The sequence below is a fragment of the Tinamus guttatus genome, unplaced genomic scaffold (genome assembly GCF_059628265.1).
Source record: "Tinamus guttatus ecotype Peru unplaced genomic scaffold, ASM5962826v1 Tinamus_guttatus_pri_ptg000133l, whole genome shotgun sequence".
Classification (NCBI taxonomy): Eukaryota; Metazoa; Chordata; class Aves; order Tinamiformes; family Tinamidae; genus Tinamus; species Tinamus guttatus.
Window position 1 is genome coordinate 2,164,233 of NW_028288667.1, and position 22,192 is coordinate 2,186,424.

At 41.8% G+C, this 22,192-nt stretch overlaps 1 protein-coding gene across 3 annotated transcripts; it reads left to right on the forward strand.

Annotated features, from left to right (window-relative positions):
- The first annotated feature begins 1,265 nt into the window (after window positions 1–1,265).
- CCNT2 (cyclin T2) lies at window positions 1,266–21,212 on the forward strand. Of its 3 annotated transcripts, XM_088521767.1 has the most exons (10): window positions 1,319–1,459; window positions 1,876–1,957; window positions 7,316–7,444; window positions 8,591–8,651; window positions 9,940–10,002; window positions 16,084–16,129; window positions 17,440–17,603; window positions 18,875–18,945; window positions 19,172–20,324; window positions 20,423–20,584. In XM_088521767.1, the coding sequence occupies exons 1-10, from the start codon at window positions 1,440–1,442 to the stop codon at window positions 20,485–20,487; spliced, it is 1,854 nt and encodes a 617-aa protein (XP_088377893.1). In that variant the 5' UTR covers window positions 1,319–1,439; the 3' UTR covers window positions 20,488–20,584. The 3 variants fall into 3 exon arrangements, with proteins under 3 accessions (XP_088377891.1, XP_088377893.1, XP_088377892.1); XM_088521765.1 differs by having other exon boundaries at window positions 1,266–1,459; window positions 19,172–21,212; XM_088521766.1 differs by lacking the exon at window positions 9,940–10,002 and having other exon boundaries at window positions 1,361–1,459; window positions 19,172–21,212.
- Window positions 21,213–22,192: the final 980 nt, after the last annotated feature.

Genomic DNA, 22,192 nt, shown 5'->3' on the forward strand with positions numbered 1-22,192 from the left:
CGTTAATTATGTCTTTGGCATGGCACCCATGGCACTTGTTGGATCTTTACTGCACTGCTTCTCCAACCAGGCTCCCATAACAGTTTCCTGGGCGCTAGTCAGCAGCTCCCAGGTTACGGCCCTGTGAACATCAGGTGCTTATGTAAGAGGGAAAGAGGCACTAGATGAAACAGTTTTAACAATATTAATTGTCCTAAAATTTATTGACCTCTGCTGAGCTTTATTCAGGACCTCCAGAAGGATGAAATACTTAGTGACTTGCATGTATGGCAAATTTTCCATCAGATTAAATTTCAAAGTAGAATAAAAGCAACTTTTGTTCTCGTATGATTTTTCTAATACTATCTTCCTCAAGCATATTCATTTTCACAGATGTTTAAGGGCATTTAAGAGGCAATTGTATTACAATCATTCCAGTACATTTAATCGTTTCTTTTTCTGAACAAAATCTCTCAAGCCGATGAGAAGCCAGCCGTGGCATCTTCGGGGACCAAGTTCTGGAAGCTTTTCCTTAGTAAAAACACCAGCGGAAGGGTAACCTGCCCGCGTCCATTCACAAGGCTACCTCCTCCCACCGCGGCTGCTCCCTCCCTCATCCCCAGCACAACTCATGCCGTTGCAAACCGTTAGGAGGCAGTAAATAGAGCCGAAAAAATAATAATAAATACATATATGAACAGCTTGTGTTTAAACACAGAAGCTTAGAGCAACAAGCCGCCTCCCGCTCCCAGGCGCCTCCTCTCCCCGAGTGCAGCCGCCTGCCCATCTCAGGCACCCAGGAGACGGAGCCACCGCCTCCCGCGCGGCCGCCCCTTATCTAGGTCGCGTCCCCGGCCCGCCGCGTCGCAGCCAATCAGCGTCCCCGGCCACCCGCCCCAGCCAATGAGCACGGGCGGGCAGCCCATGAAGACCGGCCGCGAGGCGTTCCGCGCAGCTGGCGCCACTGCCTTGGCGCCCGCGGGCCGCGCGTTGCGCAGTTGCTATGGCCACCGCTCTTGGCGCAGTTGCTATAGCCACGGCTCTTAGCGTGGCGGCCTCCCTCCCTTCCCCCTCGCGTCACGTGCCTCCGCGCGTTGCCAAGGGAGCGGCGGCCGCGGTGCAGAGCACGCGGCGCGCCCGCCCGCCCGCGCGCGGCGCTCTAGCTCCGCTCCCGGCGCCTCTATGGTGCGGGCGGGTAGGCGCGGCGGCGCCCGCACTTCTCGCGAGGGCGGCGGTGGCGGGGCGGGCCCGGGCGCGGCGGCGGCGGGCGGGGCCGCAGGGGTGTCATGGCGGCGGCGGGCGGCGGCGCGGGCCCCGGGGCGCGCGGCGGCTCCGCGGCGGCCGCGTCGCGCTGGTTCTTCAGCCGCGAGCAGCTGGAGAACACGCCGTCCCGCCGCTGCGGCGTGGAGGCCGACAAGGAGCTCTCGTACCGGCAGCAGGCGGCCAACCTCATCCAAGACATGGGCCAGCGCCTCAACGTGTATCCGAGCGAGCCTGGGCGGGAAGGGCCGCGCCGGGGCGGGCGGGACGCGGGGCTGGCGGCTCCCGGCGGGGTTAGGGACGCTCCGGGCAGCGGGGGAGCCTCCTGCGAGGCTTTTTCGGCAACTCCGGCTCTCCCGGTTCGGGTTGGGATGTGGAGAAGCGCCCGGCGCCGGCCCGTGGCCCTGGTTGTGCCGGCAGCTCCTCGGCGCCCCGTGAGGGCCCTGGCTCTCCGCAGGTCCCCCATATACACACATGTACACACGCATGTATGTATATTTATATGTTAATATCACTGAGGCTCTCCTGAAGGGTCACACTGTTAATTCGTTCAGGTGAAGAAAACAGTACATTGAAAGTAACGCTATGCGTTCAGTTCTTTGTTATTTATGGCTTTTCCTTAATTTAATCTTGCAGCTCCCAGCTCACGATAAACACTGCGATTGTTTACATGCACAGGTTTTATATGCACCATTCTTTCACAAAGTTCAATCGGAACGTAAGTATGCGGTGATGGGAGGCCGTGGATGCTGGTGGTGGTGGCAGTGATACCCAGCCTGTTGCTGGATTGTGGATCTTGATGTGTTTGTGGGCATTTTAGCTTCTCATCAGCCCCTTAGAAGCAATAGTGATACTTTCACTTCACCTTGGGATTATTTTAATTGGTAGTAGTTGGATTTTTTATCATCTGCCTTAGAAATAAAAGCATAAAACGTTCTCTCTAAGCATGTTTTAGGTAGTGGAGGGTGCATTTAGCTTTTTAGCAGTGTTACATGCTCTAGTTTTAAAATTCGGCACATAGGAACAAATACTCTAATGAAATCAGTGGTCATCCTACCATGGCTTAATTATAGTATGGCTGTGTTTGTTTATGGATACATATTTGCTCTTAAAGGCCAATGTAAATTCATTTAACTACAATTTTAAGGCAACTTGGAAGTAAGTTGAGTTAGATGAGAAAAATCCTTAAATTTGATAAGCAAATGAATGCGCTGAGTCTGAATAGTGGCTGTTGCAGTAAAAGCACTAGTTGTAATTGGATGGCTTTTTACGGAGTGTAGAATTGCAGGTACCAGCTTGAAGATTTTAAATCCATTTTTGTATTTCCAATGTGGTGGATGCAAAGGTAAGGAAAATGCTAGTCACATATTTCAGGTGTTCTTGCATGGAAATACGTACTTTTAAACTGTCTTTTTTTTGTTCTTCTTACTAACTTTACAAAGACCAACTAACTTCAGTAGTGGTATGTTTTTAGGTGATGAATTTTTTTAGGTGGTGGCTTGTTATGATAAAATAAGCAAAACAAGGCTACTGTGAAAGATGACTGTGGTCTAGACTAGAAGTAGATCCTGGTCTACCAAAGGGTGGAACTTTGCAATTCCTGAAATTAGGGCATGTAGTGATCACAGTGGGCTACAGGGGAGTTACTAACTCCTCCCTGCTGTCAAGTTTATCATCATTGTTGGCTAAGCAAACAAGCATCTATTTCTTGTGTGATAAGCGTTAGTTTGCAGACACACTGCAGGAGCCCATTTAATTATTTTTGTAAAAAATACAAGGGAAATTTAAACTTATTTTTTTTTACCAAAACTGTAGTGTTGTAGGTAACTGTATAATAAAAGCTGGGTGATTAAATGAGATGAGCCTACATCAACATGAAAAACTTGGAATGGAAAAAAAAAAAACGTTGGTTTTGTTTATCCAGGGATAGAGGCTTAGGCATTGACCTGAAATGCACCTAAATCAAGATCTCCTTTCCTAAAACAGTTTTTTTAGTTCTGAGAATCTAGCAGTGATCTGTGGAGGAGGAGCTGGTAAAGCATCCAATTTTCTGTGACTGTTTATAGAGGGTTTGTGGAATTTGTATACTGGGCAGAGTAGTTTAGAAGAGAGAGATTTCTCTGTGTAGTGCTATCATAGCCAGGATTTGTGTCATGATGCATCGTCCTCTAGATGAGTGTTTATATTCTATCTAGTAATCAAAGATAGATTTTAAGTAGCAAGAACTTTGGCTGCGCTGTTCTGGTTTTCACTAGAAAATGCTGCTCACTTGACAGTGGTCGCTGAGCAGTATTTAGTTAAACTAAATACACTAAACCTTAAGTTATGCCTGCGAATCTTAAATGTCACAAGTTATTCAGTGGCTGAATGCCATGAAAACTGCAGCTATCACAGGGGAAACAAAAGTGTTGTTAGATTAAGTTTCAAACGTATATTATTCATACAAAGGTTAAAACAAGTACACTGCAAGGTGGTGCTCAGTGATACTGATTCCTGCTGAGTCTCTTGCTGTGGTTCTTAGTGACTGCAAGGCTGAACGTAGCTTTATGTGTGTGTTGATGAATGGGCAAAGGCCACTGCCCTGCTCTTTTCCCCATTCTTTTAGGGTGAAGGAGGTGGTCTCAAAGTGAATGAGTCACTTCTTAAATTCTTATTCCCCAACCATCTGGCAGATTTTCTGTAGAGGAAGCAAAAGCCAAGGACTGTAATAAACGCTAATATCAAATCCCTGGAGTATTTGGCAAGTGGAAAAATGTAATAATACTCATCTGCTACAAGACGAAATTAATCCTTAAGAAGATAAGTAATAAGGTATTGGCAGTGCTGAAACTAAGACCTAGCTAAAATTTTCTATCATATGTGGCAGTGTTTCCAGTGTTTCTCTGTATGTGCATACACTGATGTTTATCCATGGGGGAAAAAATGGCATCTGAAGACTTTCAGACTTTAAGAATCAACTTTGAACATGGACTGTAATCCACAGCAGAGCTTAGAGTCTGCAGGGCCACATGGCACATATTATCTAATGTAGCATAGCTGCATTTTGAATGTATCAATTTTTGACCCTAATGACCAAATATCCATGTTTACTATATTATTGCGGGCTAGCAAGTCCATTTTGAATGACTGTGTGTTACCTACAAGATATGTACTTTGAGTTGCAAAGAAGATTGTGTTACCTGTTTTACTTTGCAATTGAAATGGGCTCAGACCTTGCACAGTTGCTTTGCTCCAGTACAAGAGTGACAGCTTGTCTAAACCAGGTAACATAATTGATGCCCAGACAAATAATCTTGTCTAGCCATGAAAATTGTATTTTAGAAACTCACTACTTGGGAACTTTGCTACTGAGCAGTGGTGCTTTTTTTTTTTTTTTCTGTATTATAGTAACTGTGTCTTGCCAAGTATAAAGTTAGTCAGTGCTAATATTTATGAGGGAGGAGAGTTGTGGGCTTTTTATAGGGCATGCTAGCCTGTGACAGTGATACTTTAAAATATCTCAAAAATTCTTCTGGAAATAATGCTTCCATAGCATTTAATGTGTCTGACATTATGTAAAAAAACCCACAATTTTTAGAAGCTTATTCATTAGTAAAATATGATCAGAAGTGTGTAGGGGCAGCGACAAGTTCTTGGGAATACTGAAAATAAGAGGAAAGGCATCCAAATTGTAGGTGTGCTATTAATCCTTAGAATTATCATGTGGAATACCAGATACCCAGTTGAAAATGGACTTGGTGGTGCTAGTTGTGTGACATGCAGGAACTAAGGAAAGTGCCTAAAAAGAGGCTGATTTTTTTTTTCCCCTCTTTGTCTGTAGCCCTTCCTGTCGCTTGCACCCTATCCAAATTGCACTTTAGAGAGGTGACCATCCTCATTGTGCAAGTTCTCAAAGCTGTTGTTAGATGCACCAAACTTCAGAGAGGCTATTTTGGCCATTGGAGTTCTGTTTTTTATAATAAAATACATGCAGCATTTTATGTTCACTCTTTAAAAAAAAAAATCCTATCCTAGATGATCATCACTTAACAGTAAGCTACCTTACATCAAGTGTAATTACAAACTAAAATTAGCATTAAGAGGGAGAAGGGTGTTCTCAGCAAAAGGTGATGGTTTCTAAAATTATTCAAAGTGTCTTTAGTGTGTCATACTGTTTTTACAGATGAGAAACAGGACTTGTGCTGCTTCTACCTGTAAAACTTGTTGTAAGATGCCCTTGGATCATCATAATAACATTGATATGTTTTGATTTTCTTCTTTATTTTAGTTTGACTTGTTTTCTGAGATTCTCAGCTAATAGGAAAATGGAATCATAAGTCGCACGTGTTCTTCGGAAGATGTTTCACAGTCGTCTTGAATATTTTAGGTGCACTGTAGATAACTTCTTTACATTTTTTGTTTTTTTATATTGGGTGAAGATGTTCATATAAAAGAAGCTTACAACTTTGTCTAGTCTGTGTCTTTAATTTTGCTAGGAACTTAAAAGTTGTTGGAACTGTCAGTGACAGCATTAATATGGACTTACAGCACCTGACCTGTATCTCTCTTTCTTTAATTTTGTTCACGTGTACGTCTCAAGTTGCATGGTTTTGCTAAATGTACAAAGGGAAAGCAATTCTTTTGTCTCAGCTGCAGAAGAATTTGCTCCCCGTGATTTGACTTTTATGGAGACTGTTAGGTTTCCTACGGGCACATTCCATGTATCAACGTTTATCGCCTTTCCAGGGTGTCGGTTTTCCTTGCCCATCTGCCAACTTAAATGTTTTCCTCAAGATCTAAGTGCACATTTCAGGGTGATGCAAGTTGCTTTCAAAAGTATTGAGGGAATGCTTTTTGCATCCTGAAATGAGACTGACAGTCATTTAAGTATCTGCAACTCATCGGTCCATTGCGGTTTCTCATATTTTGGGAAATCTTTATAGAAAGGCCTAATTTTGGCATAACAAAGGTATTATTATTTACTGACAAGAAAAAGCCCTTTGGGGGAAGCATGGCTGCTTCAGTTCACTGAGTCTAGGGCTATTTGGGCATTAAATGAGAAATCTGATAGCAGCCCTGTTTGTGACATGCTTTAATTAAACATTCAACAAGCAGCTGTTCCTGGCTCTGAAGAAACTCTTTATTGGCTGGCTTACTTTTAACCAATTTAATCTGTTTAATGTCTACATCAAGATTTCTGCTGTTATTCTAATTAATGTTTGAAATGTGCAGCTTTTGCATAAGAGGGCTGTTGTTTGTGTGGTTAACAGTGTAGTATTTAGACTTATCAGTCGTTTTAGCTGACACCTGAGCATCAAAGCATTACTTCATAGTTAACCCTTGGGTTATATTGAACTGCAGGTATGTGCTTTGCTGCTAGTTTATGGCAGCTACAGTGTTATAAATTCTCCTTTCAGCTTAATTTGTAGTCTTTACTATCATTTGATACAGCTGGTGTTTTGTGAACTTCTGGGTGTGTAGTAAAATTCCTGTGAGCTTTTCTGTTCACTCAGTGTCTCTGCCATGATGTTACACTAATGTGCTTATATTTTCTAATGGTGAGCTGCTTTTTTAAACTTTTACGCAAATGTTGCTTATAAAAGTTGCTTAGGAGAATCAAACACTAGCAGAACCTGCTGGCATCAGGTGCTTTGACTTTGGTGGAAGAGGTGGTGTAATGGCTCACTGCTGTGCTAAACTTGGGTGAACTTTCACATGAAGTATCTTTTATCTTGAGAAGTCCTGTTCTAGTGCAACTAAAACTCCTGGACCAAATCTCTCATTTCTGCATTGCAGTAAAATCAGTCCTGCCTCAATTATTTTACTCATGAGTGTAATTTAGTGTTTATGTTTCTTTTTCCCCATGCTGAGCAAAGCACATTTTTAAAGTAAAACTTGACTAGTCATTTTTACATTGCCTTGCATGGTTTCAGGCCTGTTTAAAAAAAATCCAAGCTGCTTAAGCCTTTATTACTTATCAATTTATATCATCCATAAAAATTCCTACTTGTAAAAAGTTTCTATTATAAAGTGTGTGTGTGTGTGTGTGTGTATATATATATATATATATGTTTGTATACCTGTTTCTCTTCTTCAGATAATATCTCCTACGGCTCTGTTCTTAGCAGCGAAAGTGGAAGAACAGCCCCGGAAGCTCGAGCATGTTATTAAAGTAGTAAATGCCTGTCTTCACCCACAAGAGCCACAACTGGAAACTAAAAGTGATGTAGGTGGAAGTCATGTTTTTAACGATAATTGGAATTGAAGCTAAGGATGACGGTTCATCTAATGAACCGTTACATTGTCTTGACTGGGTTATTCCTATCTGCAAGTTAGAAACAAGGTTTTGTTCTTAATTCAAATCCTTTGTAGTTCTTAACTAATAAAGGACTTAAATATTTGTGTTATGGCACCTAAAGGGAAATTGCTGCAGTTTAAACTTGCATTATTTTAAAGACATGTAAAGTTTATAGACATCTCATGCATGGTTCCATAAGTGCCAGGCTCAGTATAGAGAGGAATTCGGACGCTATTTCTCAAGCAGAAGCTTGCTGTGTGCCATATATACATCCTGTTTTTAAGGATGCCCTACAGTTGTCAGCTGCTCTGTGTATCTGCTATATGTGCTTTTGCTTTTGCCAGATTTGTACTGCCTCTTGCTTTATAGTTCACACTGCCTTTTCCCATTTCCTTTGCCAAGATGTCCTGAACTGGCAGGCTTTGGCAAGCATGGTGGAGATGCACCAGACATGTTCTGCTTGAAGGTCAGGTTGAGCTGGTTATAACCTGCTGGACCTGAGCTGGCATGCAGAACTGCTCGAGTGCCTCTGCTGTGCTTCCAGGTCTACCAATGCCATGTAAAGATACTCAGCATACGTTAATGCCAGCGTGCATTTGTGTTTTTGTGCATGCATATGTCTGTCTATACCTATATGAGTTTGAGCCCACAGGCTTAAACTAGCTTTACAAAGGTCAACTGGATATTTGCAGCTGCAATACAAATTATTTGGGAAACAGGTAATCCGCACAGAGATAAGTGAGCTGATTTGCACTGGCAAAGCTTCCTAATGCTTACAGTATTTCCCACCTTCTCATGGCAGTACTTTGCTGCAATAGATTATATCAGATCCAAATTAAATAAATCTGATTTTCAAAGATGTTTGGGCTGGTATAACTGAATTTGCAGTAACACTTTCTCTGTTTAAAGCATATACGTAACTACAATAAAGCATTCTTGAGATGTCAGTGCCAACTGGCATGGAGAGTGGCCTTAATTTGTGCTGATATTACCAATACTCGGGCAAGAAATGCATGATTGAAATTTTCAGACAATGGATATTGAAGTCTTGACTTGCTTGTTAATTTGTTTCAGGCATATCTTCAGCAAGCTCAAGAGCTGGTTATACTTGAAACAATAATGCTTCAAACATTAGGTATGTTTTTTTTAATATCTTTTTGTTTAGTCAACTTCCCGTAGATCAATAATGGGAGTTCAGTAACTGACTGTTTTGATACGCTGTTGGTACTGTCAAGTTTTACTATTTTTTGTGTACAACTTCTGAACTATGAGTTTAGTTTCATATTGACAGTTGCTGTTGTGCTCACTGGAGAAAGGAGGGAAAAAATTGTGCAATGGAGCTTTCTGACATAGTTTGAGGTAGAGATATGTGCCCTTCCAAATCGATTTTACTCCAAAATACCAAAGACATTCAGATAATTTTTTTGATGGAATTGCTATGGGCTTGACTTAAGAAAAAATGCCAATGTTATGAGGATTTTTTTTTAAGCCTAGTCAGTATCTTTTCCTTTCTTGTTGCTTTTCAATTATATTCAAAGTTTTGGATTCCATTGCTTTCATACTCTAATCTTCTGGCTAACTGCTTCAGACATGTAACTACATTAATATTTCTTTAGCATGTTAAACTAGCAGAGCTGTATGTGTATTCTGAAGCAGTTGGTAAAAGTCTTACACCAAAGTTCTTCCTCTGTTCTGCCTTTTAATATAAGAATAGCGTGTAACTGAGGAGGGTTACTGCCTCTGAATGTCACAAACTTCAATGTAACCATTTAATTTGGTCAGGTAATTCCAAAATTTGAAATACAGTGTTCCAATAAGAAACTTGTCTGGCTTCAAAGTAACATGAAGAGAGACAATTATAACTCGTGAGCCTGAGAACACTGACTTAGGCAGGTACTCTTAAATACTATTTGGAATAAATTGTTTGGGAGGGGAGAAAAAAGTGACCTAATTCTCAATAGCTTTGTAAACGAAGTAGCCAAGGTGACTGACATGTGAATTGCCTTAGCTTCTTATTACATAAATGCAGTGTGTTCGAGTCCCAGAAATGACCGGGTAAAGCAAATACGCACATGTTTCAGTGCACATATAGTGAAGTTTGTGCTGAATTAAAGTGTTTAACTGTTTAATTAAAGTGTTTAACTGTTTACATTTGTTCATTTTTAAGAACACAGTTATTTTTCTTCATAGTTACACGGAACTTGAGAATACATTGGGGTATCTTACTAAACAGATCTTGAAATGATCTTTTATCTTTTATCATATATCTTTTATCATCCAGAAAAAGGTGCAGATTAAAAGGCAGTTAAATACTATTACCTGATCCTCAGTACAAAAACTTTGCACGTGTTAGGTCTGTGGGAAGAAAAGATTTTTTTTATGGAATTTCATTATAGTTTTAAAACATGTTTTTAACTCTTCAGGTTTTGAGATTACCATTGAACATCCGCACACAGATGTTGTGAAATGTACGCAATTAGTGAGAGGTCAGTGACTTTCAAGCCCTTCTTTAAGGGCTTTTTTACCCTTCCAGTAAAATTTAAAGGTGGTATGATTTGTCTAATATGATTCTTCTTCTGTGAGTAAATAGCATAGATGAACTTTGTTCACTAACTATGTATATCCAGAGAGTGTTTTTAAACCTATTTGCTTAAAACTTGATCTTAAACTTTAGCATCTGAAGAGTCCAATTTTTGTCCTTTGTAACCTTTTTTGTTTTTTTGTGTTTTTTTTTTTTTTTGGTTTTTCTTTTTCTTACCTATTAGCTTTGCTTGACTAATGTATATTCCATGTTTTCTCAAAAAGCACAGGAGCAGGTAGAGAACTAAACAGCCAGCTTCTCCATGCCCTTCCAGGTTGACTATTTTCATGCTGTAGCTGTATCACCAAGTAGGGCAGCTTAGCCTGTGTGTTGGCTGATGGCTAATCCAGCTTTCCACCCTAGCAAACCTTTTTATGTAATGAACTGCAGGATGTAAAGAGCTGGTCTGCTGTCATATCATACGCAAATACTTCAGGATGTCTAGACCTGCAAGCTCTTACTTGGATTAGGTGGTAGCAAAAAAAACAATAAAAAATCTTTTGTTAAACAGTCTTTCCCTGTAACTTATATGCAGTTCATTAGCATGACTGGTTAGAAATCTGCCTTGTTCTTTGCATCTTTTGGATTTTGATTCACCTTCTTTAGTTCTTAAATTGATTTCCTTCTGAATCATTTAAAAAAATCCTTCTTTATAATTGGGGTTGGCAAAGCAGGAGTTGGTCGTAAGTTGTTTTTCACATTCTAAAACTAAAAAGTGTTTGGAAATAACTGATCAATAGCTGCTGTTCTTGGAGCTAGATATTCAAAAATAATGTACTTCAAATTATTTTTTTTCCTATATAAAATACAGGAGGGTTAGGTGCTAACTGTCCACCTAACCATGCTAACCATATCTACTTGATACTAAGTACACAATTAAAGCTGTGCTTTGGAAAAAGACTCTCTCTCCTTTCTCACTTTAATGTAGCATACTGATGTAAAATGTGATGCGTTCATCTGTATTTTGCCTCTAAATATAATAGGCAGTTTGAAGTTGCAGATTTCCAGAAAAAAACAGGGCTGCCAGTCCAGCCTGCATCCCCATTACAGTGTGGGTTTGTATCTTTAGAATGTGATTTGAAGTAGAACTGGTGCCATATGCATAAAAAGTAGCTTTATTGCTATTGTTGCCGTAATAAAAAGACTTATTTTTTACTTTCTGTCCAGATTTGACTGTGAGTGCATGCACAAGTCAGTGCTCCGAGTATCTCAGTAGTCTGCACCAGCCGTGATAGGTTTTTCCTTGGATTTTCTCTCCTAGTTGTTGGCCAGTATAAATGTGAGCACAGGCTGAGGTGGGAGAGAGCAACTGCATGCTCTGTGTGTCAAGATTTCCACAGCAGCACGTGTATCCAACAGGAGCTTAAACAAAAGGCATCTGGCTACACTAGTCCCTTTGGTCAGGGGTAGTGACTGCTCTAATATAGTTCAGCTTTTTCTTGTGTTGTTTTTCCTACTTTCGTGTAGTAACAGAGTTCATATATTGAAGCTATTTGATACTTTTTTTTTTAATTCAGCATTTTAAAGCTAGTGTTTAATGTCAGTGAAGTTTAACAAATGCTTAAATCCAAAATTCTATCAAGTCTGAAGTATGGAAATTAGCAAGGGCTGAAAATCCCTGTATTCCAAGAATAGAGGCAACATAACCTTAATACATCTGACACCTGTAAACCTGCTGATGGGAGCAGGCAAACCCCTTAGCAAAAGCACTACTAAGGCTGCCTACTTCCCCTACTAAGGCTGCCTGAACACAAGACTAGTACCTTATATTTAAAAATAAATAGATTAAAATCATTGGGAATGAAGTGTGTAGTCATGCCCACAAGTGGGAAATAACTATCGTGGAACGCAGTTAGTCTGCAGTGAAAGACTAGATGGATTGCAGTGTAGTGATGTGTCTTCAAAGCTACTGTGCTGTGATTTTTTTTTTTTTAATTCTTTGTCTCCTAATGCTTACTACCTACTGTTGTTTTAATAAGAATAGGTTGAGGTAACAAATTCAAAGCTTTTTAACATAAATCTGAAACGGTCATTGATGTTAAGTGCTTAGTGCTAAAGAGGCCAGGTGACTGAGAAGCTGAGGAAACACAGGGCTGCTTTGCTGGGATATAACGTCCTCTCGGGCAGCAAGCAGCATCCCAGAAGGCATTCGGCTCGCCCTTTACTAAGGGTGACTGGGATTAAAACCTTCACAGACGTTTGGTGGGAGGAGGGAAGCTCATGCAGGCAAGTGTTCTAGTATCAGAGATAGGGGCTGCACAGCTAGCTGAGGAGTGTGGCTGTGCTTGAGTTTCCTGGTGCAGCTTTGAGCACTGGGAATTGCCATGCGGGGAGTGAGTCCTGGCCCCTCAGACTGAATTAAGTGGCTAAGAGGATGACTGGTTCCCTATGTCACTTTATCTTGTCTTGTATCCAGGGTAGTGCTCACTTCATGCTCTCACCGTTGCCTGCGTTAAAACTGAAGCCACTTTAAAAAAATCAGATAATGTTGCTGGGGTTCAAAGTTGTGGTGAAGTCCTTTTTGTCAGGAGACTGTCTAGTGTAGCAGAGACATACCAGAATGAATTGCTGGAAGCTGAAGCTGAATTAATAAGTGGGAACTGATGCAAATAAATATAATCTTCAACATACAGCTAAGGAAAAATTGAATTCTTCTCTGTTCCAACTGAGATCAAAATTCTTTCTGAAAGAAGTATTAGTGCAAATTTTTGCAGATAAAGGGTGACTGGGTAGATATAAAATGACTTGTGGAATGCAGATACGAGGCATCTAATTATTCCTTCTGGTTTGCAGAGTTTCACGGGTTCATTAAATTGTTCCATCTTTGCAGCTCGGTCAGCTCAGTAGACCATGACGATGGTGTGGGCTGAGTCTCCTCTCCACCCCGTTCTTCCTCAGTGTCAGGAGACTGAGGAGACAGGATCACCGTTCCTTAGGATCCCACAGGTCCCCTAAGGAGGCAGTGGATCTGTAAAGGTCTCTCACCAAGCTTCGGTGCCCATCCCAAGGATGCGAAAGTGCTGAAGAGAGTTGGGGAAAAAGCTGTTCCTGGTGCCAGACTGTCCCTCCTGAGTTTTGGTGCAAAATCAGTCTGTCCTTAGCCCGCTCCTGTGGAACTTGGAGAGGGCTGCGCATCCTCATCCCCATCTCAGGAAGTCCTCAGTCGTTCCTTTTCCTGGGGTGGTGCACAGCCTCCTTCTGGAACTGCAGGCAGCATCGCAAGAATTTATAGGATTGCTCTGGCTACTCGGCGGGTTATGCGGTATCCTGAACGTCCATGTTCCCCATTTTCTGTGGAAACTGCACTGTCAAATTATGCAAACACAGCATAGCATAGTGTCTGTGTGAACTGCTACCGTGGGTTGAATCGGGCTGAGAAAGACACCGGCTGTGGAAGAGGAGATGCATCTGAATGAATCTGCTCTTTCAGAGGGCACCCGATCAGAAGATCTCAGTCTCGCGCTGAGCGGCACAGCTTGCTTCGCCTCCTGAGCTCCATCTCGGCCTTTCACGGGCCTGTTCCCAACGTGTAAACGCTCGGAAGAAAGTCAGGCTGCCAAGACTGCTCGGACCTGACTTCCTGCACTAGGGCCTTACCCAGCCCTTCCCAGGTACAAGAGCGCTCCACTGGCAGAGCTCTGCAGTCAGAAGCTCGGCCTTCCTGCCTGTTGCATAGGAGGATTTCAGCAGGATTTTGGTCTTCTGGTGCCGAAGGGCTCGTTCCACATTCTGCCCTTCCCAGGGCTTGGTTGTTGACATTCTTGAGGCTCTAGTCATAGCCAACCCCATCTCCCCTAAGGGTGCCTTGGCAAATGTTGTATTTTGGTGATTATATCAAGATCTAAGATAACCTAGTGCTGAAAAAAAGACTCAGACTGTCTTGGAATCGCATCAGTTGAACAGCAAGGCGGTGTCTTGACAGGAATTTCATGGAGACGCTAATCTTCTGGAAGGTGCAACGGATGTGGGAAATCCTGTTTCACGATCTTGATTACTACTTTAGCCTTTGCCTTATGGCTGCTTCTGCAGCAGGGGGTCAGGGTGGGTGTTTTAAATCTCATCTGAATGATAAAATATAAAGCTGATTATCTGTGGCTAAAATCAGTGTCATTTGTCCTGTGACGAGTGTTTGAGCTCAGCTGGTTTGCCTCAACCTCTGTACTCCAAGGGGTTATTTATTTTTGTAGATGCACTTTCCACACTTCTCTCTAAAGGAAAAAACACAGCAAAATAAATCTTGAAGAAGCAAAAATTGCTTTTAGTGGAATGGTTCTTTTCCACCAAAGCTGTCCTAAATGTAAGGGACGTTTGGGACGGTTGTTTCAAGTTGTCCTGTTAACATGAGCTTTAGTTGGGAACTGAAGTTTCTTGCTGGTTTTGGCAGGGTTTTGATTATTTAGCTGTAAATACCTTGAAACAGTATGATACTTTTTGAAGTATAGGTAAAAGTGCTTGTCACAGCTTTTTACTGAGACTGAAATATGAGGAGGCTTGATGTGATTCTTTTCTTCCTGGTGTGTGTGTTGATTTACTTTGCTTTCAAGCTGATAGTAACTCTTTTCTTTCCTCTTCAAAGTAATTCTTCAGTCAGAGTGGGAAGATTTCTTGGTTCTTTAATTCAAATGTGTCATAACTTTGTAGAATGTAGAAAACATTGAAGAGCCTCATATTATTTTGATGAAAACTGAAGAGCAAGACATCCATTTCTGTCCTGTTTAACTGTTTTTTCCTCTTGTTTTGTTATAGTCTAATTTCACTTTTTAAGTAATACTGCCTTACCTTTTTTGATGGAAAGGAAGGGAAAAAAGTTAAATTATCTGGTTATCTGGCATACAATTAACACTTTGCTTGCAAAGCAAACATAACAATCACGTTGACAATTCACCTTTAGGTTATGAGGGACTAGCAGAATGTGTGCGTGGGAATGGATCCTGTTACCTTGCTGCTTCATTATCCTTTTCAGATTTTGGCATTGCCCAGCTGTTTAGCAGGAAGACAAACCTGGTTTATACTCTTTGCCTGTCATAAGAAGTGGAATTAAATCACTAAAACTTTGCAAGGGCTTGTAAAGTTTAACTTTAAGTCTTCCTCAAATCTTGTGGAAAGCTCGTTTTTAAGGTAGAAGTTTGTGCCAATGTTCCCTCTGCCGTAACGTTCAGCAGCGCGCTCTGTGCGGGTAGTGCTGATGTCAAGTGACAGTGTCAGAGCAAGAACCCCACGAGGCTTCCTGCAGTTTTCAGTTACGGCCCTGCTGTTCGTGCCTGGCACCATGAGCCCTTTTGCTTGCTGAGGAGCACAGGGCTTTGCTGGTTAGGGCAGCACTGAGGACTCTCACAGTCCAAGTCATTAGCTTCTGCTACACCACAGTCTTGTTTTCTTTCTCCTGACCATAATTAATATTATGTTTATTTCTTTTCCACATCAGAAGCTCTGACATAGGTTTGGCAAAAATATGGAACCAAGTGTTTTGAGTATTTTGCTGTTGATGAGCAGGAGCAACTCTATTCTGGGTTGTCTAATTTTCATGCTCGCTGGAAGCTTTGGGCAGATGCGTGGCTAACCTCTTCTGTCCTCCACCCGTTCTGACAGGCTCCTCTCCAAGAGCAGAGTCCATGCTCTAGTATAAATTGAGTTGTATCCACTGCCTTCCTGATGTCCAGGGGCCAGGTTATGCCAGGACATCATCTGTAAATGGGGGGACGGGTGTCCGTAGAAGAGGGGGCTCCTCGGGATGAGGCCTGGAGGGGTAGGTGGCCAAGAGGGAGATGTCGTCCGGGGAGGGCTGAGCGGGGATTCACCTCCAGTCGCTGGAGGCAGAGGGCTCTGCTGTGCCTTGGCAAAGATTATTTTAAAGGCTAGTTAGTTAAATTACAGTCAGGTCTGTAGAGATACCAAATGGTGCTTTGGAAGGTAAAAGTGCTTGAGCTTTGGAATGAGCCTAACAAGTCAGTAGATAGTTAATCTCTCTGTTTTTCTTTTCTTACAGCAAGCAAGGATTTGGCACAGACATCCTATTTCATGGCTACCAACAGGTTGTTATCCTGAACCTCTTTGTTGCACTGTTGTAGCACACTATAGCTTCCTGTACTGCAGGGCCCCCTCCACGTGTCCTGCCCTTGTTGCGACAGGAGACTGGGCCATCTCCCGTGGTGGTACCTTCCTGCTCGCAGTGCGGTGTATTGTACAAGGGCCTCGTGGCACAAAGGGGTTAAATGCACAATGAGAAGTGTAGTGGTGCTTTCTGATGACATTTTCTCGATTGTGAGTGCATAAGTCTAAAATTGGTAGCCTGAATAGCAGCTAAAGATTACAAAGAGCTAAACTTAACCTAGAAATTCGAGCATCTTGGTAAGTACAAAACTATTTTTAGTTTACACTTGTAGTTAATGGCAGTTTTCTCTTAATTTTAAATATATTGATTCAGTTTTAATTTATAAAATTGTAGTGGGCCTAAGATCTTTTGGCTGATTTTTCTTTTCAGATAGACTAGAAGTAGTTCTGTGGTGTTCTTTTCAGAAACAGCTCCTTAATCTTAATGTGCAGTTTAAGTACTTGTGTGAATTTAAAGTTACAGCATTCTAAGGAGGAGTATTAATTTTACGCAGATAATTTCTTGCAGAAAGATGGAATTTGAGAGTAGATTTTAGTCTTGATTTCTTGATCACTTAAATTTGTTTCTTGCAGAATAATCTTGAACTTTATTTGATAAAATTACGTTACATGTAACGAGATTTTTAAGCAATATCTAATGTTTGATTAGAATTCTTAACATCTGCGGTGGTCTCTGGATGGGCTCTATGCTTGAAACAGTTCTTAAGAAAAGCAGTGCTAGAGCAATGAAACTTGTGCTGCTGCCAGCTGCTAACTGGGGCTGAGCTCACAAGTATCAGCAGTCTGGGCTGAGAGAGAGCCAAGCACACGAGTTACTCACTTGGCCTGTGGGCAGTTTTGGGGTACCTACATCAAATAGTCTAATTCCAAGACTGCATCATGAGCTGTGCGTTTGTTTTGGAGCTGGAGTTTTATTTACCATATTGTACCTCTTCCTTGTTAGTACTTAAGCATAGTAGAATAACTGGTAAATATCTCTACTGTTCATCATACTTGCCATAGCAAAAGCAAATTAAACTTTCTATCAGATAAATGCCCTGCCCTTTGTTTGCGGGAGGCAGTAAGATATCTTATAAATTTAATTAGAAAAAATGTTCTGTGAGCTAATGTTTAACTGCTGTTGCTTGACAAACGATCTTCTTCTGTAGGTTAATGGTGGATTTCTTTGGTGTTTTTTTTGTTTTACATGTTTGGTTTCCGTTGGTTCCTCGTTACGAAACTTGTGCCTCAGTCTTCACCTTACTACGTTCTGTCTTCAGTACAAGCCCACGGTCATAGCGTGTGTGTGCATTCACTTGGCCTGCAAGTGGTCCAACTGGGAGATTCCAGTATCGACTGACGGGAAGCACTGGTGGGAATACGTGGATCCTTCGGTCACTCTAGAGTTGCTGGACGGTGAGGAACATTGTTAACGTGGAGGCTGCCTGCTCTGCTCGCTGTCTCCTGCACTAGGCGTGTGCTGTCCTCTTCTACTGTACGTGCACTGCAAGGTCCACGAGGCAGGAATTGGGGGCGTACAGTTAAGGCCTATCTCTACGGCTGCAAGTGAGAATTTTGGGGCCTTCCAGATCTATATTCTGGACTTGGCTTGTAATTCTGGAATTTTAAAAACAATATTTTAGAGTAGCCGTGCAAGCCTTTGGGCTGGATGTGTCCCAGCATAGTTCCCTGTGGCCTGCTTCTCCTGTGGAGCTTTTATTCCTTGGACAGGGACAGCAGAATCGGAGGGAGCTTGAAACTGCACGATCAAATACCTGAGTCTTTGTGCTGTTATTAAGGTTGTGTGTGTAGGTTGCCATCCCACCGTGGCTGTTGGCCTGGCGTGGTTGGTGGGTACGCACCGTTTAAGTTTCCTGGATGCTGGGAGCCCACAGGGAGCACTGCCTCATTCTCCAGCAAATGTTCATGGAATTGCTGGGGGTGCAGGCCCAGGCGTTCAGGAACAGCTCAGTTTGCAGCTCACTCGGGAACCTGGGAGACGCTTGTTCTTCCAGACTTCCCACTGCAGCTCTGCTCTTGCATCCTAATCCTGGCTCAGCTTCTTAGTTATAGGGAAAAATTAAAATTTGGTGGGAAGTATTTTTATTTGCAGCTGACAGGAGACTTAGGTTGCCTTGTGGATATATTAATTGCAAGGATCTTCTCCAGTTTCTAATGCAGCCAACTGCGCTGCCTAAAACACACAGAAATCACAAATGTTGTCGTTTAGAACAAAATGCCTCAAAGGATGTGATGGTTCCTGCTCTGTTCAGAATTGTTTCCAGTTGTTCCTGAAATTGAGGCAGAAGGACTGAAATGTGGCTTAGGTTTAGATGTTAAAGTGGGCTTCATACAGAAATACCCATGCTGAATGGGACATGGACTGTTTTAGGAGCTGTTGTTTGTATAGATCCCTCTAGAAATACCTGGCTTAAATAGAAACTTTCTTAAATTCTAACCAGCTCTTCAGGGTGCTTGTAGTGTGTGTTTTTTGTTTTGTTTTTATTTTTATCAAGCACTTATCAGTTTCTGATTAAATGTTTCAGATTAACAACTTCAGATTATGTGCAACCTGTACTAAATGCTGCAATAAAATGTTAATTAAAACAGCAAAAAAAGCTTAGTTTAACCTGCTTTTTACAGAATCAGAGGTATAAAAATGATTTATTTTTTTCCCCCCCACACAGAGCTAACTCATGAATTTCTGCAAATACTGGAGAAAACACCTAGCAGGTTGAAGAGAATTAGAAATTGGCGGGTAAGAAATCGTCCTACAACACAGCCTAGCAAAAGTAGTGAATTTCTAGCAGAATTATGAACCAAAGGAAATACCTAAGCTACCTCGTAGTTGTTCATTGTTACGATGGCTGAGTGGGGGGAGAAAGTAAAACCTAAAATCAGCTTTCATTCCACCTTTGAGCTGAATTAGAATTTACAAGTATTCTAAGATGTGTATTTTTTTTTCATTTTCCTTTTTGCTCCAGGCTAATCAGGCTGCCAGGAAACCTAAAACTGATGGACAGGTGTCTGAAAATTCACTTCTTGGTTCATCTTTGGTCCAGAATTCCATTTTGGTGGATACAGTTACTGGTGTAGCTGCAAACACAGGCTTCCAGAAACCATCAACATCCTTTTCTGCGCCAGTACCTCTGACCTCAGGAAGCGTTGCTGTTCCAGACAGTCACGCACCTGAAAATTTGGCAATACTAACTACAGGGATGCCAAGTACCTCATATAGTTTGGCATCACACCAGGAGTGGCCTCAGCACCAAGAACAAGCAAGGACAGAACAAATATACTCTCAAAAACAGGAGCCGTTACCTGCTAGTCAGTATAATATGAGCTTCCAGCCAGGCACATCTGTACAGATGCATTCTGGAGTGCATCACAGAGCTGATAAACTCGCTGAGCATTCTGCTGTCAAACAAGAATATCCTCACAAGTCAGGAAACAAACACCACGGACAAATTGCTGCTCCTGTAATAATTCCTCAAAAAATGTCTTTGGATAAATACAGAGAGAAACGCAAGCTGGAAACCCTTGAACTGGATGTAAGAGAACACTACGTAGCTACCCCAGGTGAACACCAACATAAAAAACATACACAGCCCCAGGCAGCCAGCAGCGCTTCTGTAACCTCCCCTATAAAAATGAAATTTCCTGTTGCAAATGCAGAGAAGCCTGAGAAACACTTGTCTGATAAGAAAGAAAAGAGTGGCTCGCTCAAGCTCCGGATCCCAATCCCACCCAACGAAAAGGGTGCCAGTAAGGAGGAGCTGAAAATGAAAATCAAAGTTTCTTCCTCGGAAAGGCATAGCTCATCAGATGAGGGTAGTGGCAAAAGCAAGCACTCGAGCCCGCATGTCAGCAAAGAACCCAAGGAGAAGCACAAGGAGCACTCGCTGAACCGGCACCACGGCCTCGGCCACAAGCACTCCCACGCGCACAGCGGGGGCAGCAGCAGTGGTGGCAGCAGGCACAGCTCGGACGGAGTGACACCCACTGCCCTGAGGAGCCCTCTTGGCCTCGGTAGTGATGGCAATTCCTCGAGTTCCGGCTCTTCGAGGAAGAGGCTGCACAGCAATGATGCTTCTCACAACCACCACTCCAAAATGAGCAAAAGTTCCAAAAGTTCAGGTAGTTCATCTAGTTCTTCCTCTGTTAAGCAGTATGTATCCTCTCACAGCTCTGTTTTTAACCTTCCCTTACCCCCTCCTCCCCCTGTCACATACCAGGTGGGCTACGGACATCTCAGCACCCTCGTGAAACTGGACAAGAAACCAGTGGAGAACGGTCCTGATGCCCATCAGCAGTACCGTACAAACAGCCAGCATATGGACTACAAAGATACATTCGACATGCTGGATTCGCTGTTAAGTGCCCAAGGAATGAACATGTAGTCGATTCTTAGGTGGTTTTTCTTTACTTTTTTAATTTAAGAGTTGTTAGAATGGAAAACTTCCTAATCTAGCAGTAGCAACACCAGCTGTTGCTGCCGTGGTTTCAGTATATGTAAGTGCTGCTTTATCCTTCACTCTGAAAAGAAGAGGTATAGTAAACACGTCCTTATCTCCACATACAATAGTGTTATAAATACTGTAATAGCATGGAAGGTGCAAAAAATCTCAGTATTTCTACAACTGCAGCTAAGAACAGTAGAATGAACGTCTGCTTTTAGGTGTATAGGATGCCTCGAGCATTGATTATTTATATTTTTGAATACTGCAGCCACAACTTTTTGTTGCTTAGCTTTTGAATGAGTGTCATTGTTTTCTTGTGTATTTATACTGTATGTATGATTTGCATGTTTCAAAGATAAAGGGATTAAAAACAGTATGCTGACAACTGTTTACAAGAAAGTGGAGAAAAATGTACATACATTTTTGTATGTTTAGATATACCATAAATACTCAGGATTGGAGCTGCTTGTAAGTATAACAAAATACACATAAGTTTATTTTATCTTGTCAGAGTCCATCAGTTATCCAAACGGAGATGGCGCTTTGTCATGTTTATCTTTATACTGTAGGCCTTAGCGGAAGCCGCTTAAAAGGGACACTCACTAGAGAAGGGACCCAGGACTGTGTAGGGTCAGTGTTACCAGCGAGGCAGGGAACTGGGGAGGCTGCTGCTTGCTCATTATGGCCAGGCTGACCTCTGAAATGTCCCTACTTTTCTGAAGGAAAAAAAAAAAAGGAATTAAAATAAAAGTTTACATAATCTCTTGATGTGAAGTGCATTTAAATGTTTATTGGCTTGGTGCAGTAAAATAGACACAGAGCTGTCAATAATGGTTATGTAGATTAATGTGACTTAACTGCAATTCATAACTGTCATTGTAGAAGAATCATCCTTTTTTTTTTTTTTTTTTTTTTTTTAACTTTGCCATCATAATTTATTTTTACTAGTAAGCAGGGATCACTGTTTCCATTCCCATTTCAGAATAATGTCCATGTTCTGAAATCCAGAAAGTGTACTTGTGTGTGATGCCATATTTCTTTTTACAGGTGAATGCAGTCCTCACACTAAATAAGAATAAAACTATTGATATCCCAACTTTATATTCTAACAATAAAATAGTTATCATCGATTTTTCTGTGCACTGTACTTGTCATTAGTTACCAAATTTGGAAAATCCTTGTTCTGTTTCTTGAGCTCGGTGGGGAAAAAAAGAAATTGCTCTCCCCATTGCAGCACTAGCATGCAAGTGTCTGCGTTGGGGCTTGCGGCCTGTCTCCACCGTGTTCTGCTCTTCAAAGTAAATGACAGGTGTGAATGTTCTTGTGCTCTCAAAGCCAATACTGCAACTCAGTCTTCTAGATGGCAGTGAAGTGACTTTCTGGGTTGTTACTCAAAACTATTCATAAGCTATGAAGTACCTCAACATGAACTCAGTGTATAGTAGCAACAGCCAGTTTTTAGTGACTTATTTTAACTTAGAGAACATGATGTGAAGTGAACTTTTGCTAAGCCACCTCAATAACTTAGTGCTTGTGTAATTCTGT

Coding starts and splice junctions, on each gene's coding strand:
- CCNT2 (XM_088521765.1), top strand. CDS start 1,266: ATGGCGGCGGCGGGCGGCGGCGCGGGCCCCGGGGCGCGCGGCGGCTCC. Junction 1,460..1,875: donor ATGGGCCAGCGCCTCAACGT/GTATCCGAGCGA, acceptor TTAATCTTGCAG/CTCCCAGCTCACGATAAACA. Junction 17,604..18,874: donor CACTCTAGAGTTGCTGGACG/GTGAGGAACATT, acceptor CCCCCCACACAG/AGCTAACTCATGAATTTCTG.